Source organism: Aythya ferina (genome assembly GCF_964211825.1).
Source record: "Aythya ferina genome assembly, chromosome: 1".
In the NCBI taxonomy this organism is placed as follows: domain Eukaryota; kingdom Metazoa; phylum Chordata; class Aves; order Anseriformes; family Anatidae; genus Aythya; species Aythya ferina.
The window spans coordinates 153,238,644-153,258,152 of NC_140296.1; the positions used below are offsets into that span (position 1 = coordinate 153,238,644).

The 19,509-nt window shown below is 46.0% G+C and overlaps 1 protein-coding gene across 6 annotated transcripts in view; it reads left to right on the plus strand.

Moving 5' to 3' along the window:
- CACNA1I (calcium voltage-gated channel subunit alpha1 I) overlaps positions 1 to 19,509 on the plus strand; it is a 146,410-nt gene that overhangs the window by 84,868 nt on the left and 42,033 nt on the right. For all 6 annotated transcript variants that reach the window (XM_084506730.1, XM_084506731.1, XM_084506729.1 and 3 more), the window contains 5 exons: positions 9,317 to 9,476; positions 11,459 to 11,774; positions 12,196 to 12,288; positions 17,365 to 17,671; positions 19,101 to 19,504. In XM_084506730.1, coding sequence (XP_084362856.1) covers positions 9,317 to 9,476; positions 11,459 to 11,774; positions 12,196 to 12,288; positions 17,365 to 17,671; positions 19,101 to 19,504 — 1,280 coding nt within the window. The remainder of the gene's footprint in view (positions 1 to 9,316; positions 9,477 to 11,458; positions 11,775 to 12,195; positions 12,289 to 17,364; positions 17,672 to 19,100; positions 19,505 to 19,509) is intronic.

The window sequence follows — 19,509 nt, forward strand, 5'->3', positions numbered from 1 at the left end:
AAGTGTGTTTTTGAAGAACTAATTTCACTGATGAGCATGTGTGAAATTAGTTTCTGACTAAGATATATTAGTCTGTAAAACAGTCTCATTTACAGCCAGATCAGACAAAAAGGCAAGAGCATTTGATGGGCACAGTCCTGTCCAAGGATTTGGAAATGCAAAGGGGTATGAGAATCCTCTTCTAAGACCCCACCTGTGCAGGGTCTTTGCTTCAGATGCTTCAGTCTTTTTGAAGAAAGACTCGTGTACTTGTTCTCTTCCAACAGTGATTGCGTTTCAGAAATGTATGGTTTCATCTAACCATTACGGATCTTTTTTTTTTTCTTCATGGCTTTATTTGTGAAGAAGTAACTGAAACTCAGATGTTCTGTGTTCCCCAAGCATTTAAACTTTGCCCAATTTCACTTCATATAAGATGCTTGGTTAATATCTATTACTATCACATCTCAGTGACACAGAAACTGTACTTAAAACACGGGAATTTATCCACGCACAAGCTCAGTCCTGAGCAGGGTTAGCCTAGGGACAAGAGTGTGTTCTTTCACAGCATGCATACACCTGAGTTAAGAGGCCAAAGAGCCCTTTTAATGCCCAAGTCAGTCCATGTGTGACTTAAATGTATCTGAAGACAAGGCTGCCAGCTGTAGGCGATGCTGACAGGGTCAAGTTCAGCTGATATCCTCCTTTCCCAGCCCAATCTCCTAGTCAAGTGAAGTGAAGCACTGAACAGAGCAATGATAATTGTGCCTGGAGCAGGCCAATAGAGGATGCCTTTCCCTGGAGATGGGTCAGATCAGTGATGGAAAAATAACTCAGCCCCATTTCCCCCTTATGCGCTGCTCCTTGAGCAGCACAGCTCTTTATCAAGTCAATTGAGCCCTAAATTAGATGGGCATGTTCAGGAGACAGGAAAACTGCACAGGATAGAGCAGAGCAGTGTGAGGACCAACAGAGCAGGGAAGAGGCTAGGGATGTGGAGATGTGCATGAGAGGCGAGTGGCAGGGTTTTGGGGGGCACGGCATGCAAAGGCTCTCCCACTTTAGTGGTGTGGTGCACCTCTGCATATAGGATGGCACCGAGAAATTGAGGATGGGGAGAAGAGGAGGAATCAAAACTGAAAGAAGTGCAAGCACCACTATAAAGACTGTCAACTCACAGATATATATACTGGATGGGTTTGCAAATCAGTGTTTTTATAGGGCCTTTTAAACCAGCTGATCAGGCTGCAACAGACCCACCTCTTGTAATAACGGAGGACATCTTCAGTCCCTGAAAACAGGCTCCAATTTTATTTACTTGTTGTCCTACCTTAGCACTGTTTTTCATGTGTATTCCACAGCATGCAGCACACTGCCACATGTTTAAATGGGTAATCAAGTTAAAATTGGGAAAAAGCAAAAAGAAAATTATATCCCTTTGTTAGCACAGTGTCATGGCAGAGACCTGGGGAACACTGAAGTGCAGGAAATGTACAACTGGTAATGCCTTGTTTTGTACAGGCATTGTTTGGTCTTTTTATTTTATTTTATTTTTTTTGGCGGTCACAGATCACGGGAGAAAGCAATTTTTCCCTCTCTGAGCTAGTCTGCTCAATTTCACTGTTATTACAAACACGTATTCAAAAGTCTTAAATTGTGTCCTTTTAAGTCATCAGCTGGGCTTGATATCAAGATATCTGAAGAAAAGGGAAAGGAAAAAGAATCACAGATTATTATTATTTTTTCTTGCAGCTTTCAGACCTTTAGACCTGAGATTCAGATCCCGTGTTCCTCTTTCTCTCCATAGTAGTGAGGAATAGAAAATTTCCTGCTTTTTTCTTAATGTGATCTGAGATTGTCAAGCCATGGCAAGATTTCACATCTGAAAGTTAATGCCACACATCCCAAGACTTATGATAAAAATCACAAGAGTTAGCAATAGCACTTTGGAGTTTGTGTTACTGGAAGTAAAGCAAGCTTGGGAAAACACACACACACACACGCACACACACAAAAACAAAAACAAAAACCAACCAACCAAAAAAACACCAAAACCACCAGTCATAAAGAGCCCTTTGCCGGAATCTTTATTTCTTCCTTCTCCTCCAGGGGAACCTGCACAGCCAGAATTTAAAAAATGTGCAGAACCTTGCAGCTCCCATTGTGCCAATTCTGCTGCCTTTTCAAACAAGCTCAGCCTTCAGTGTACATGGCGCTCTCGAAAGCCCAGCCACATAGTTTGCTGCCTAAATGGGAGCTGAGCTGTTTTGCAGAATCTGTCCCATGGGACCTATCAAGCGATGGATACCATGGAAATGTGAGCAATAATGACAATGTATTATCGGGTAAAAGATAATGTCATATACACTAATGCAAATTGCACTCTGTGTGTGTGGGCAGGGCAATTTACAACCACAAGCCTAAGTTTCTTGATTTTTGTGTATTTAGGGCCTGATTCTTCCCTTCACGCATGTTTCACCTAATGTCACATCACTGCCTGCAGTAGAAAGAAGCATGATTCATGCTAGTGACAGCAAGAGGAAATTAGCTCTGTTAAACCTTAACCAGAAGTTGCATTAACATTACTTTACATAATATTTTGCATTTTTCTGTCCTACTTTGCAGTGCTAGGTATATGAAAAGAACTTTATGGTATTTATAGAATCGATGCAAGTGGCTTGCAAACATGGCATTGGAGTTACCTATTGTCCCCAGTGTTATGTGACCTATGCAGCTCGGAAAGAAAAGCTGATCCTGTACATTTCTAAGGGAGTTTTCACTGAAAATGGATGCAGTCATCATTGCAGTGATAACTGGGAAAAAAAAAAAAAAAAAAAAGAGAGTTGATCAATGAATGAACAACAGCAGCAGGTGGTAGTAGGTGTTGCTTATTAGATGTGCAATATTAGAAAAAGAAACAGAATGGCAGTGATCCTCCAAAGAGCCACCTCTCAAAGAAATAACCCGGTACCTGGCATCGCTCTCCAAGACAAGGGTGCTTAGCAGCCCAAAGCTTGCAAGGGTTAATGGGATGAGAGATCGAAAAGGAAAAGTCAGGGGACTCCTGCCTGTACCTTTGCTGGTGTCTCCACTTCTGCTCATGTCACTGGTTATGTGGCTACCAACCACGTTTTGGTGGCACTTAGTGCATGTGAGTGTCAGTGGTGGAAGGGCTTTGTGCTGAACTCGCTGCTATCTGTGGGACTTAGCTGGGCTCAGAGCATCCCTCGTAGGGTGCACAGAGCACCTCTAATAGGGTGCAGCCCACTGCAGAGCTGAGGTGTCTTCTGTTTGGATCACAAGAAACCATGGACTGAGGCTCCTTGGTCCAGAGGGGTCAGCATCTAGGTGTCAGGATAAATGCTGTGGATTTTGCAATGATTTTCAAGAGACTATAACACTGGGGTCAGGTCTGCAGCTGGGTGACTTCACCTCTGGGCTGGCTTCCTTGAAGCCAGCTTGACAACTTGGTATTCTCAAAAAAAAAACAACAAAAAACAACTTAAAATGACATCTTCACTACCTGTGTTTGAAGCTGGACCAGTTCCTCTGTGAGGTTTGCTGCAAGTCTCCAGCAAGGAAATGTGGCATTTACTACTTGTGGTGTGAGCCAGGCCATGGCTCCATGGGACTTGTGTTAATAACCGTGCTAAAGAGAATTAACGTTTTCAGGGCTGCTGACACTTGTGTGTGCTGTCTCACTGGGGGGGGGTATTTCCCTGATGGTATATAATGGGTAGGTAGGAAGGAAAGCTTTGGGGTGTTCAGAATATCGAGATTCAGCTCTAGGACTAGCACCTGAGCCCTCTTCAGCAGTGCTCTGAGCATCCTTAGCTATGTGTTTGTTTTCTCATATTCCCCCCAAGGGAAACAGAAAGAAAGAAGAAGAAAAAAAAAAGGTGGTGGGGATGTTTTGGAGCGGGTTATCTTGGATTTTTTTGTGCTCTCCTTTTTGTGCTTGTTTTAGCTGTGTGTGTGTTGGAGGATATGTTGTGTATTTTTTTTTCCTTTTGTTCTTTCTTTTCTTTTTGATGCCCACATTGCCCTGACCTGATCCATCCTTGCTAAGCATCTTATTCTCAGAGTGAAAGGCACTGAGATCTGTGCTGGTCCTTGGCTCCCAAGGGAATTGTTTCTACTGCCCCAGAGCAAGCTTCAGAGTGCTTTCTCTTACATCTCCGCACTTTAAAACTGTTCTGGAGAGCTTCCTTGTCCCAGCAGGGTGAAGTTCTGACCACCAATTCTTTCATGGAGCTTTAGTCTCTATTTTGGCTACCTCAGGCTTAAGCTGAGGAGTGCTTTAAAGGTAAGGAGTGAGGACACTTAATGCTTGAACTTGATTCAGTGTCCTAAGGGAAGTCCGTGCACAGAGGCAAGTCTTGATGTGCCCATGCTGCTGAGAAAATGAACAGCAGCATTTTGTACGAGTTGAAGCTTTGTAAGTGCTGGAAATGTCATGCTTTGATATTTTCTGCGTCTGTGGTCAAGCTGAGGAGGGACAAAGATTTGGATAATTGAAGCTTAGCTCGTCAACGGGCTGAGTGGGATGAGGTCTCTGGGCCAGCCAGAAGTGTTAGGCAGCTTTGCTTGCAGCAAGGCAGGAGCGGGGTGTTGGCCCAAATGTATGCTAAAACACACCGCAAACCTGACAGAGAGATTAATGAAGCCTTTTTTTTTTTTTTTTTTTTTTTTTTTTCCCCTAAATGCATCCAATGCTGGCCACAAAAAAAAAAAAAAAAAAAAAAAAAAAGGGTGCAGCTCTCTCTATGTGCTCCCTGCACAACCATCCATCTCTTGGAGTGGTTCCTCAGCACTGAAAATTCCCCTAAAGGAGCCTGCACAGGAAAACGCTGCCAACCTGGTGCTAGCTGGGTGGACTGCCATGCGTCCTGGGGCAGGAGAGGAAGGAAAGAAGGCACGCTTGGGCAAGCTGCCTGGCTGAGGGATGGAGAGAGGTTTCAGGCTCTGTGCACCGCAAAATGTCCTGCCAGATACAGTCATGAACACTGATAGGGAAGAGATTTGCTTTTGTTCCAGATACAATGACAATTGGAGGCTTGGCCCGTGATACAATTGGGATGGGTACTGAGGATTATGTTGTCGTCCATCTGGTTTACTCCAAGCAAAGGAAGGATTTTCTAAACCTGTTTGGGAAGGACTCAGAAAACTCAGAGATGGGTGAGATAAAAGAAACCAAAAAGAACGGGGTTTCTCACCCCATCCTGAGCTGGTCCCCCATTGAGATCGTGAGGTAGGTAGTGCATGGGAACAAATTAGACCAGCTCTTGTTCCTCACTCCTGTGAAAAGGCAGGAGGAGAGAAAAAGCAATAAAAAGCCCCAAAGGAACAGAGAATTGCCATGGGAGCAGGGAGAGGTGCTGGTGAGCAGCGGGCACACCTGCCAGGATTTTGCCTCCTCCCTAGCCCTGCCTGAGCATGTGCTGGGTGAGTCTGCTTGGGGAGGCTTCAGCCCTGATGGCCGAGCTAATCGGGGCTGACAGCAAGTGTCACGGGGGAGCTATGGTCGCTGTAGCATCTGCAGAGTTTGTCAGGAAGTGCCTCTGGATGCCGGCACTCCTCTGCCTCCCACTACGTCTCACCCCTGCAGCCGATGTCCGCTGCTGTGTTGGAGCCATGAACACATCCCTGCCGTGCCCGTAGCCTTGCTACAAGGAGTGGCCTGCTGGTGAGGTCCCATCACACACCTTTCCCCATCCCTTGCCCCTGTCTGAGGGCACAGGGCAACAGGGAAGCATTGTCTGAGGCTCATTTTCAGACGCTTGGCTGCAAGGATCCTTCCTCGGATGCCCACAGCAGATGTCATTTTATTTTCTCCTTTCCCCTGGCCTCCTCATGAGGGTGAGCAGGGAGGAGAAAAGGTCTTTCAGAGCCCACACCTGGCACTCATGAATATTTCATGTTTCTAGCTTTTCTTCCCCTTGAAGAGCAAAACCTTTTCATATTTGATGCCCTGGGAGCCTGTTTGGTTGCTGAATGTTGCTTCATCAATGCTTTCCCTCCCTGCTCTTCCTCTGGACTACGTGGTCCCTCTTCCTTTCTCTTTTCAGTGAACATCTCTTTTATTTATTATTTTTTTTTTTTTTCAAAACCTGCTTCAGAAAAGGTCATTGTCCCTTTCATATTCCTTCCTTGCTGTGAGCCAGCGTGGCTTCTGCTCTGCCAATGGTAAAGGACACACAGGGACTGGGGAAGGGCAGTGGTGGGGTGAGGGGGAGGCAGGCTGGGAGAGGTGTGCACGGACGCTGTGGAGCAGGGGAAAGGCAGAATGAGATCTCTGTAGTCACAGCAAGAGAAAAGTAAAGGGGCAGAGAGGCAGCAGCAGGAATTATGCTGAAGAAGCAGCTTTCCAGCATCTTCTAGAAGCCGTTGTGCAGAACACAACAGTGTCACCAGAGATGGGGGCTGTCCAGCAAAGGCCCCTCGGAAAAGAGATGTGTCACAGCTCTCCAGGGCAGGATGCACCCAAAGATGCACTGACAAGCACGCTGCTACCCCTGCCTTGCCCTCTGGCCATTTCCATTGCCTTTTGGTTGCTTTGGAGACTTCAGCCTCAGCCAGGGTCTTGTGTAAATCACCATGCTCCATACTTAGGCTCTTCAGCCTTTCTCCTTCTTTCCCCCACACCTCCTGAGCTCTTGAAGAAACAGGGACCATTTGCAGGGACCCCTGCTGAGGCTTTGCAGACCTCAACACGTGCTGCTCTGCAGGGGCTGGTTCCCTCCTGCCTGTGAAAGCGTTGAGATGCCTGGCAGTGAGCCTCCCTCCTTGGAGATCTGCAGCAGGTGCCTTATAGCATGGCTGCCAGACCAGTCTGCCCTTTCCCAGGGCCAAGGGACTGCAAAATGGGTTCCCAAAGCAATTGTTTTGCAGATTAGGGCAGGAAGCAAAAGAGCCTTTGTTCAAAGTGAGGCAGGTGTTCCACAGGAGAATTGTAATTGCTGTTTGGATGGATGTAAGTTCAGTGTTCCTATTCACATCCACAGTGGGCATCGAGAGGCAAGGAAGGATGAGGGTTGTGAAATGGAGGAGTCTTTAAAATCAAAACTGGGTTTAATTTGGGCTTAGAAATGGAACCTACCAATGCTGAAATTCTTTGTGACGTGGAAAAGATGCCATGCTCTGGGGCCACCTGCCTGAGGCTGGGGGCCCAGGTATGCCAGTGTGCCTAGCAAGAGGGCAATGGCTGTGATCCTGGAGCTGTGGGTAAGGCTGTCCTGTATCCTCCTCTGAGAGTCAGGAGGGTGAATGCATGGGCAGGCAGGAGGCTTCCAAGAAAAAGGCAGGCAAGTTTTGCAAGCCACTCATCTTGTGGAACAAAAACAAAATCAATTTTTGCAAAATCAGCAAATTCTGGCCCAGCAAGTGTTTTGTCTGTGAAATCCCATGTGGGACAAGTGCTCTGCTTTTCAGCTGCAGGGCAGTCTAATTGTTCCTGCTGCCACTGCTCTGAAATACATCACCCCCTCTTGCAGCGTTGCTGGTATAGCAAAACTGGTGTATATTCCTGTGTTACTTGGCTCTCCCTAATGTACTGACCAGGGCAGTTTATGGGCACTATGGAGCTCGTGCTGTGTAGCAGTGTTAATGCTGGGAACGTGCTGTGCTGCAGCAAGGGTGTGTGGCTTCATGGCCAAAGTGATGCACAGAGCGCTGCTGCAGAGCTTGGGAGGTCACGGAGACAGGCAGCAGGGCACAGTGCCTGTGCTGCTGGGCTTTGTATGGTGATAGATCAGAGAGTCAGCAGTGACTCACGACGTGTCCGCGATCCCCAGCGAGCGGCTGGACTGCTGAGTTACTGATGTGCTGTCTAGAAAGCGCCTTAGCTGGTGGCTGGCGATACAGCTGGGCAGTCAGGCAAGCAGGGCTTTGCAGCTGCTCCACAGCCTGGCGTTAGTCATGCCCTGGAAGAGCTAACGCCATCGTTCCTTCTCCTTTGTGATCCACCCTTCGGCATCTCCTCCCTGCACATCTCCCACCCATCCCAAAACATGCCCCCCTGAGCTAAACCGGGCCGGTGTCCCACACCAGGCACCCCCCTCCCTCTCCCTTCAGTGCCTGTGCCCTGCTGACACCACTTCCATTCCCTCTCCACTGCATGAGCAGCTGGGGAACGGAGGCAGCCTAATGCACAGCATCATGTGGCTAATTACTTGATGCTGGGCATACAAAGGGGATTAACTTGTGCCTCAGAGGGCTGTCAGTGAATCCTAATCTTATCTTCCCCTCTTCTTTCCCCTTCTCCTGCCATCTGAAGTAATGAACTGGTTATAAATACCTAATTAGCTAATTATTTGCTGGCCTACATGGAACATCTTCAGTGAAGGAACTCTCTGGGCCCCTGGGGGAGAGACCTCTGTGGTGGTGAGGAGAGATAAGTGCGCAGGGTTAAAGGCGGTACGGTGATGCTCAGAAGGATTTCTAGGTTTTTCACCATCCCTGGAGAGCAGAGGAAAAGTCATTAGCTCTATGGAGAAACAAGTCTGTCCTTACCCCTGCTTGCGGCTGCGTGAGCTGAAGAGCTGGGAGAGAAATAAAACCAGAGAAAGAATTCGTTAGATCATTTAACAAAAGAAAAAGTGGGGGGGATTTGGGGAACATTTGTGCTGGCCAGAGGTGCTGGGCCAACAGCGTTTAGGGTTGTGCCCACTACCAGTGTGCTCTAGGCCTGCTGGGGAAGGGTGACTAGCCAAGAGAGGACAGTGTGGTCTCCAGGACCACCCCTTGATGAGGCTGCCACCGAGAAGACCAATTAATGCCAGTTGTTTGTGTGTGTTGGAGAGGTCCATCCCATGAGGCAGGCCGGCCTCAGACCGTCAGTGCAACTCTCCCAGGTTGCGGTGTGCATTCATCAAACTGGGACGACTTTCGGTCCAAGCCATCTGCGGGGTGGGGTCGCTGAGCTGCTGGGCACCTTTGGGATAGAGTTTTCACTCGGTTGCCTTTCTGCAAGAAGAGGGAGGGGGAAATATCAAATAGCTGATGGTGCCTAAAGTCTTATTCCTTTTTCAGTGCTGCAGACAGAGGCCTAGGGTTACGAGATCGTGGCATCACAGCAGCTCTGCTGGCTGCCTGTCAGTGGAGGTTAGGACAAGAAAGGGCAACGATCATAAATCTAGCCTGACTGGGGCAGTAATTAATTTCCGACACTCTGCTTTTTATCTTTACGTGGCTTTTTTTTTTTTTTTTTTTTTTTCCCTCTTCTAATTTTTTCTTTCTTTTTCTTTTCTCTCCTCCTCTTTCCTGTCTTTTCTCCCTTTCTCTCTCTCTCTCCATCCACCCCACACTTGCTCCTTCTGGTTCTCTTCCCCCCCCGCAGGCATGCGCATCCTTGTGAATTTGCTCCTGGACACCTTGCCCATGCTGGGGAACGTCCTCCTCCTCTGCTTCTTTGTCTTCTTCATCTTCGGCATCATCGGGGTGCAGCTGTGGGCTGGGCTACTCCGCAACCGCTGCTTCATGGAGGAGAACTTCACAATGTGAGTGCCTGGGAGGCGATGTCCCTTCTTTTCTTCCAAGGGTGTTTTTCTTTCCCCGTCCCTGCTCTCTCGTCTTCTGCTGCCTGGCTCTCTGCGTATTACTTCCTCCAAACAGCTGTAGGGGAATATGGTGCAAAACATTGGACATGTCTTGCAGTGACTGAAGAGGGAGGTAGGATAAAGGCAGGTGCATATGGATTTCAGCCCATTTTTATAGTACCTAGGTGCCTGGGGTCATTGGGATTCAACTAGGCACAAGTTAGTGTAGCAGTCTCCTCCAGCCATGTGCACAGATTCTGCTCCTCCTCTCAGAAAGAGCTGAAATTCAGGAACATCAGCCATGTTGTCTTTCTCCCAGAAGAATGAGTGCTTGAATGAAACAGGCAGATGCATGAAAAAGTGGGCACAGTTCTGGCAAAGAGCCTGGAGCCACACAGGAGCTGGTTACAGGTGTCTGAGGTTCATCATGGAGGGGTCAGGGGAACCTGCAGGACACAGCTCTCCTCCTCCCTGGAAGCAGTGGGGTAGAAAAGCTCCTGCCCACAGCAAACTTTCCAATTACCCTCCCCATGAGCAAAGCACAGCTCTTCCTGTTGACTTTCTGGCTGTAACTGATCTCCAGCTTTAAAATGCCTTCTTCAAACCATATAGTAACTCCAGACCTTTGATCAGTTTAGACTGCTTTAAAAAAGCTAACGCCATAGATCAGTTTAAACTGATTAAACAATTCTGAAGCTTTAGATCATTTCAAATTGGGAAAAAAAATAAGTGTGAAAATGCAATCTGCAGAACAGCAATGGGGTTGGAGAGAAGGAGCTACTTAAAGCAGGCATTTACAGAGTTTATATATTCCTTGGGGAGAAACGGATGTTTAGGATGATTGGCCTTTATGTAAATCACAGTAGTAGTACTTTAATGAGTGTAATTAAATCCAAGCAGAGTTGATGTAACTGAGAAGTGAATTGGGGCCACAGCCTGCAAAGTGACAGATACTGGATAATCTTTGACTGACCATTATTGGAGAAACAAAGTCTGCAGGCGCCTAGTTCATCAGTGATGTGAATGTGTAATGACAGAAGCTTGTGGTTGAGTCCCAGTTAGCTTAGAATCGGAGGCTTTTTCTCTTTCCTTTTTCATCAACACCTGTCCCCTTCCAATGACACATGGAGAAAGAGTCTGCATTCATGCAACGTGAAGGCTGTGTATTGTAGCACTGCAAGGAATGCAAGTATACCAGAGAAAGTTTAATGGAAAAATTTAAATCTCCACCTTTCATATCCTTATCATTATCTCATCTCCAGTTAGGCAAGCATAGATGATTTTAATTATTCATGCATTTGGAAGGTGTCTGTGTTATTTGGGAAAAAGCACGTGAACTTGTCATGAAACATTATACCCATAATGCCAACTGTCAAAGAAGAGTCAAAATTAAGGTTACGTCAACTTTAACTTTGCAATTCCTGATTTTAAGGCTTAGCTGAGCAATCTTAATTATGCAAAAACTGGATTCTTTCTTTTTTTTTTTTTCTCTCTTTTTTTTTTTCTTTTTTTCTGGAAGTACAGAAGGTTCAGTGCCAAATGTTATAAAACATGTCCATCAACAGTTACATACATGAGCACATCACATTAAATCCTGATGAACTTCCTTAATATCATTGCATCTGATTTAACTTTGATGCAAATGGGAAGAGTGATCAGAATGCAAATGTCTGCATTCCAGCTTCTATCCATCTCCATGCAAGGAGATTGTGTAATTTGGGTTGGGGTGTTGTAATGGAAAACAAAGCTCTGAAAACTGGGGACAGACCCCTGGAAACTCTCTGTTTTCCAGCAGCCCTGTCCTCCCATACTTTCTCTTGAAGAAATAGACCTGGAAATCCTTTAGTCAGTGCCATCCCTGTCAGAATGGCAGCTCCACCAATATCACTGATGGGAAAACATCTGCTGCAGCAAGATTATGACTGTGTTTTTTAACCTTGCAGACAAGGTGACATTGTCCTGCCACCTTATTACCAGCCTGAGGAAGATGATGAGATGCCCTTTATCTGCTCGCTGTCAGGAGACAATGGAATCATGGGCTGTCACGAGATCCCGCCCCTGAAGGAGCGGGGCCATGAGTGTTGTTTGGACAAGGACGATTATTATTACTACAACTCAGTCCGGCAAGAGTTCAACATCAGTGGCATGTGTGTCAACTGGAACCAGTACTACAACGTGTGCCGTACAGGAAACGCCAACCCGCACAAGGGTGCCATCAACTTTGACAATATTGGGTATGCCTGGATTGTGATATTTCAGGTAAAAACAAAGCTCAACTATTCTTTTCCACTTCAGTCTTTCTTTGCTCCCATGATTGTTGCAGATCAGAGCCAAAATCCTTGCCTTTTTTTCTTTTCCACTGGCTGTACGCAGTGTCCAGTCCAAGGGCCACAGAAACCTGCTGCAGGTTTTCCCCTGCTGTGATCCAGGGAAATGAACTATTTTAATGAAATATTCCTGCTGTGGGCTAGCATGATCTCACAGGCTTTGACAGTATGCCAGTGTCACCAAGCAGTACCATGCTGATTTCCTGGAATGGAAATTTAGCCTTCTTGAAAGGAATTTTTGTTCCTCACCTTCCTTGGTTTGCAGCAGCTTCGCCAGTATCTGCCTGTGTACGCTGATAAATGAAGGAAGCCCATTTCCCTCCTGATTCTCTTTTTGTTGCTTGTCTTTTCAGGTGATCACACTGGAAGGGTGGGTGGAGATCATGTACTACGTGATGGATGCCCATTCATTCTACAATTTTATCTACTTTATCTTGCTGATAATTGTAAGTATAAGACTCAAAGAGTCTCAGCATTGCAAGCTAAGAGTCTACAAAAGGTCAGGAATTAGGTCAACACATATACTGGGTAGCAAACTACTGTACCTGGATTTCCACTTGGTCTCTCAGGAATCCAGCACAATGTTTTTCTCCAACAGTGAGCTGCAGGATCACATAGTTGTCAGTCAGGCTCTTCTCTTTTGCTCAAAGAAAATGCTCAGGATTGACTCCTAGAAAATCAATACCCAATGTAGGATAATGTGCTCATCCAAACATCTTCTTTCGTAGTAAATTCCTCAAAACAGTAGGCCCAAAAGTACAGTAAACCATTTCTGCACCTTTTCTCCTACTTTGTCTTTTGCACATTTGAAACTCTTGAATAATTCCTGTTTTACGGCTACTGACAGCACCTGGATTTCTCAGATTCAGGGCCTCAGATTCGGATTTTGTCAGATTCAGGGTCTGTCATGCTGAATTACTTCCTCGCTGAGAACAAAAAGGAGCTGCTGCTCCCAAAGTGTCATCAATCCAACATAAACTGGCTGCGTGAGATCACTTGTGGCTGGTGGGGATGGAAGGAGAGCAGCATGTCAGTGATGAGAACTTCATAAGCAGTTTTTGAACCCTGTGGATTTATATATGTGAAGGTTGAAGGTGATTGTTTTGTTGTAAGGATGTTTGTTGTCTGTGCCTGGAAGGAGAGGTGAGAAAGACAATGCCATCGTCTCTTCCATTCTTCAGGCCTCCTCCCAATTATAAACATTTCTTTTTTGGAGTGAATGTCCTGTTTCTAACAAGGAGGCATTTCCTTTGTTTATGGAGACTTGCAATTTTCCTATATGGCAACCAAAGTCTAAAGTAGAAGGGAAAGACATACGATGTATTATGGGAAGTATTCAGTCTATACACAGTAGGTGTCACTTAGTCTGTAAGGACCTCGGTATCTATCTCTAAAGCCTACAAGCATTTGAATAGGCTGTTGAATGGACCTGGCTAAGATTCTGCTCTGTACCTACTATGTGTCCTATGTGGTCATGCCCTCCTAGAAACAGATCTCTAGAAGCAGCCACCCAGTAATGTTAACAGATTTACCTGGCACATAATCTGTTTTAAAGTCAGATTGGCATGCAATGATATGAGAGCAAACAAACCCTAGTACAATTTCTGGGAGAAATTCTGTAGCCTGTATGTATGGGGAGTAGCACAAAAAAATATCTGTTGATCCATTTGGATTAGAGAACTTATGAAAAAGATGAATCTTCATGGTATTCCCTGTTTCTCCCTCCCTTCCGGCCTTCTACCAGGACAAGGGTAAGACAAGGAGAGAAGAACAGAAAGGTGGCCTCTTTCCTTGGGCTGAAACATGAGCCAGGACAGAAGAAGTGAAATACACCTTGAAGAATACTGCTTTTACTTTGAGGCTGGAGAGTCCCAAGGAAAGTCAGTCTAGAAATATGACTGCGCAGGATGGGAGGGGAGCTCCTCACAGCTCTATCCGCAGAGCCAAACCAATCATCCACTGCTTTTTGTGAACCCAGAAAACAATAATTTCCCATATTGTTTGTTCAGATCTCCCATCATGCAACAGATATTTAGGACCCACCTGCATTATCACTTAGCATGGCCATATTTTCATAATGAGTAGTTCAGCACAGAATTTACTCCCAGCCTCACACGCAGCCTCTCCCAGAGCAAGGAAGGGCCGTGCAGAGTCAGTGTTCAACCTCTGAGGTGGGCATACCCATCTCCTATGGGCCAATTCCAAAAACTGCTCCCTCCAGCCCCAGCTCCAAACTATGTAAATTCTGTCAGCGTATTTTTGGTTTTGAAACAGGATCATCCTTCTGGAGTTGGCTCACCTCATGGAGATTTCCAGTGACTCAAACTTTGTCTCTGAATTTGCAGGCAGCTGAAAACCCTCAATTAAACACTCCACCTGAGATTTTACTGCAGAGTGTCATTGACATTTCTAGACACACCCTCCTCATTTGCAGAAGCCATGTAGGTTTATTTCCATCAAACACAGGAGCACATGAACCTCAACTTACTCTGGGGACTTCTTAGAACAGAGAAGCCTTATGCTAGATAGGGTATTTCCTTTGCCTTTGGTGGAATTACAGCAAGAAAGGATTTAGCATTTCTGTTACTTTCTTTGCACATGTAATGCATCTTTCCAGGGTGCTGTTGCAGCACTTAGCAAAACCACAGTGTGAACTTGCTGTCACTTGGTATCATTTTCCCTCCAATTCGTCTTATAGCAATGACATTTCCTCTTCAAGTCTTATGAAGCACAGTCCTTGTGGCCTTTATCTTGCCCTCCTTCTTCATGGTTGAAAGGCCTGGCTTTCTAAACTGGATTGCTCTGACAGTCATACTTCAGGCCTTGGCTCTCTGCTTTTCGACATACCTCTTAGCTTTGGCTCAAACTCATTCTTCTGGGGCTGGATCTCCACGGAGAACTCCTTAGAGTTATACTTTCATATATGTCTTCTCCATCCTTCACAGCGATATCTTCAAACACCTGTGTAAGGGCATTACCTGTTATGGCTCATAAGGAGGGAAGAAGGCTCCACCACCAAATACGTTCCCAGCATTTTCTAGGACTCCTGTGTTGACATGGTCCCTGAGGGGAAGAGTACCATCTGATCCTGGCACTCTGAGTGGTCTTGCAGAGCAACCTAGTAAAAACATGTATTCAGCAACTTATAAACAGCTTCTGGCTCTGCTGGAGACTAGGGAGGTGGCATTAGGGAAGGCCTGCTTTCACTTCTTGGATCAGTGCTCCATTTGTGTCTTCCTGCTTGAAGTCTAGCTTTCTCCACATCACCACTTCAGCTGCTTGGCTACTGGTGTTGCTCCTGGACTAGAGAAACCTTCAGGCTCTTCTGAACTCTCAGGTTTGCATCCACACTGCAACAGTTAAGCCTCCTGGAAGTGCCCTGTTCTTACATATGTGAGCTTCAGAAGACAATCTGGATATTCTGGAATAAGCAATAAAAATAATGGGCAAGTAAGTCAGCATCTTCAGCACCAGTCAGATTTTATTAGATATTGTAGAAAAAGGGATCAAGCCTTAGGCTGAACAAGGCTGGGATTCAGCTTAATCAATGTACAGCTCAGTACAAAGTTCAGGCCTGGGACTGAACAGAGACTCCTTGTGTTGGGGCTTTGCATCAATGGTCTCCTTCTGGCTCTGTCAGATACTTTGTCTGACTCTGTGTCAGACACTGGTGGTCTCGCCGCACAGCTGACTGAGATGGATAGCTCAGTCACAAGCCATCTGGGACCTTTCCTGTCAAGTGCTGCTTGGGAGGTAGAGACAAGCTCAGCAGATCTTTAGAGTCTGTGGATTCGTGTCTTAAGGATTAAACAAGCTCCTTCGTTTTGTGTTTTGATGTTTGATGTTAGCTAAGATGTTCAAGGACTACTTGCCATATCCAATCCTCCCACTCTTCCCCTTTTCAGTCATCTGATCATAGCAAACAATTCCCTGCAAGAACAAGGCTTGGCAATGCAAAACCTGAACCCCCCTCAGGATTCAACCCCAGGCTTTAAGTATGACCCTGCTGAGGGTATCTTGTTGCCCTCAGCTTCTCTGCTTGTTGCCTAGAGAGGAGGCAATTTGCATTTCAGAAACGCACAGCAGGTATCCAGCTCCCAGACCTGCCTCACTCAGGGCAAGCCGAGGGAGAGAACTGAACAGATAAAGCCTATGAGGGTCGTGTGGTGCTGAGGGGGAAGAGGGCAAGGGAGCACGCTGGAGGAGAATTCGGATTCCCAGTCATACCCTCATCAGTGAAAACATGTAAGAGATCATGGACTACAGAACTCCTTGGGGGCAGGTGAAGAAGGGATCCAAATGAGGCATTGTTTTTCATTTCAAGGCCATGTACAGAAGCTGAAGGGAAAATAGGTTTCATCACTGAGAAGGGCTCAGTGATGAAGCGAAACAGAATTAGAACAGCTTTGAAGGGTGCTGAGAGGAAGAGGGGAAAAAAAAGCCCATTATTTTGAAACGGTTTATTGTCCTTATGCTGAATCTCTTTGGGAAGGGCTTCGTGTTTCAAAGGCTTATTCAGATGCTAGCAGGGACATCTCCCCTTTGAAATAGTGAGAGCCACTATATTGAGGTGCTGGGCATCTGTGTGCAAGAGAAAGGGATTTACGAGGACACAAGCTTGTGGGGCAAGTGGCAAGGGCTGTGCACTAAGGGGAATGCTGTTTGGGTAGGTACAAGCTGGGGTTCTTCCTGAAAAATAATTCCACCTTTTGGTGGAATGACTTTTTGGCTTCTGTAGGGACAATAGCAAGAACTTGGGATTTTTGTTTCATTTCTGAGAAACTGGTGGAATGAGCTGTGGTTGTTTTTGTATTTGACATGGAAAATCCACCTAGGCTGGAGGACAAGTAAAATAAGAGCAATTATAAAATGTCTGGTCTCAGAAGAATCAGAAGAATGGAAATTGAGCAAAGAAATACTGTTTTGACAGACTATTTAGAGTCCTTCTCAAAATCATTAGTTTTTGTAAACTCCAATTTCAAGAGCTCGTTCATTTCAGCAAAGTGCCATCTCCCTTTGTGGTGTAAATGATAGAAATAAATAAAATGCCCCAAGAACACTGACGTGTCCTCCAAGAGTTGAAGACCGTAAATGACAGTGCATGATTTTTCCAGTAGTAAATGAGCAAGAAAAGGATAAAGCAACCAAAATAATCCTTTTTCACATCTTCTATTTAAGACAAAGGAGAGGGAAAGAAAAGTTCAATTTTCATCAAACCCTTTGTAGGTACGTACTAAGTGACTTGCTAAAGGTCCCAAACCCTGACAAAAGAGCCAAAATTAGGACTTGCGTTTCCCGAATTTCCGTTCAGAGCTCTAAATTCTGTAGGGAAACAACAGGGAGTGAGTTCCCAAAAGTAATCTCAGCCAATGCTGGCTTTTCCTGAAATCCCATCTCCATATGCAGACTGATGATAGCTCTAGTTCCTGTGTTCACCTTCCCCTCCTCTCTCTTCTTTCCCCTCTGCCATATATCCTTGCTCACACTGACAACGCCTGTCCCTCCTTCTCCTTTGCTACTAGGTGGGCTCCTTCTTCATGATTAACCTGTGCCTGGTGGTCATCGCCACGCAGTTCTCGGAGACCAAGCAGCGGGAGCACCAGCTGATGCAGGAGCAGCGGGCCCGGTACCTCTCCTCCAGCACTGTCGCCAGCTACATGGAGCCGGGAGACTGCTACGAGGAGATCTTCCAATACGTCTGCCACATCGTGCGCAAAGCCAAGCGCCGCACCCTTGGGCTGTACAACAGCATACAAAGCCGGCGCCAGGGCCACGTGGAGCCGAGCAATGCCAAGCTAGGCATGAACAGGAAAAGCCAGAGGCACTACAGTAAGGATTGTATGGGTAAATCTGGAAGTGTTGGTAGTGGAAATGTGAGCATAACTGGGAGCATCTCCATGTGCTAGCTTGCCAAAGGAGCTCTACCTACAAAGCACAGAGTTAGAATTAACATTGGCCATAGAACATGGAGCTATGGCCAGTGCACCAGGTGGAGGTGACCAGCATAAGTGGGAATGGAAACTAGGGTGACTAACAGGCAACCCAGATCTGAAAACAAATTGTGACAATATTAAAAACACTGATTGAGTCTTGGAAAGGACTTGAGGTCTGGTATAGTAGGGGAGTGATGGAAGTTTGGGAAAGAGATGTATTAGGGAAATATGAGGCAGTGGGACTAAGGATTGGGCTAGGTGATATAGCTGGTCCCCCACAACTCTGCTCCCAAAATGAGTTGCTATGGGACCTCAGGAGAGAAGCAAAATGAATAGAACTGCAATAGGGTGTCCCCAGAGCCAAGAGAGAAGAGCAATACTGAAGAAGTCAGTTTGATGTGCAAGGGCAATGGAGACAATTTCTCTTGATGGGAACACATCCTGTTGTGTAAAATTAGACATGAGGTACCATTTAAATTGGATTCCTGGCCTGAAAAGTGACTGTAAAAATGGAATTATAGAGTTAGTATTAACTGCCTGCTGATGCCTTTCATAATAAATGCTCTCAGTTAACAAGTAAAAAGACAGATTTTCCTTCAGCTAGTCTTGCATACTCAGTTTTTCATTTTCTTTACTTACTGAGAAGGTTTCTGCAGTTCTCATGCACTGTGTTAATTAATTAATTGATTCATTCCCACAAGTGTCCATTTGATCTTCCAGGTGCGACTGGAGATTTGAGGAACTTGGTTTTCTCACTGAAGTCAGCAGATCATTCTGATTCAGAGTGCATGGACTATCAGGAAGAACTGCTCTTGTGTTACCTCTTCTGTCTTCTAGAGATGCTTTGCTAATGTAGCATCTCTAATTTAGAGAGTTCAGCTCAGTGTCTGGGTTCTTGGACCCGCCTTGTATCTGTTCAGGCCAGAGGCAGCCCTCATGATCATTTTTCCCTCAGTTCACACTTAATACAAGTGACTGAGTCCCAAGCTATGATTTCTGCATCAGACAAAACAGTTCTTCCTCTGATGGACATGAACCCCCGCTGAGCCTAATCACTGGCAGATGAACAGTACCATGCCTTCTGGTGACACAGCCAGTCAGTGTAAAGCACCCAACGGCAATGGCTTTTATTGCTGCCCTTGAGATGATTTGCCAGTGTTTAATCATCCTTACAGCTAAAAAGCCCTGTTACAGTGTCTAAAATCCCAAAAGTCAAACAGGTGCCCAGCTTGAATGCCTTTTTTTTTTTTTTTTTTTTTTTTTTTTTTTTTTTTTTTTGAGGAAACAGTGCTTTCTCTTTTAAGCACAATCATTTCTCTCCCCAGGGCTTTGCCAACAGCACAACTCTCTTGACTGCCCTCCTCAGGGCTTGGTCCAGCCCATTGCTGTGACAGCAACCTCTGATCCCACCAACTGTCCCCGATGCCACAGGGGGGAACATGACGCATCCCGAAGACTCTCTGTCCTGGGCAGCGCTGATTCAGACCAGGAGGATGGAGGAGCCAGTGAAGAGGAGGGAGAGGGCAGCAGAGGGGACCAGGGTGCCTCAGCACCGGAGAAGGAGGAGGAGGAGGTGGAAGAAGGTGGACGGCTGAAGCTCTGCAGTGACATGTGGCGGGAAGTGAGGGTCAAGCTTCGAGGGATTGTGGACAGCAAGTACTTCAACCGTGGGATCATGATCGCGATCCTCGTGAACACCATCAGCATGGGCATTGAGCACCACGAGCAGGTAAG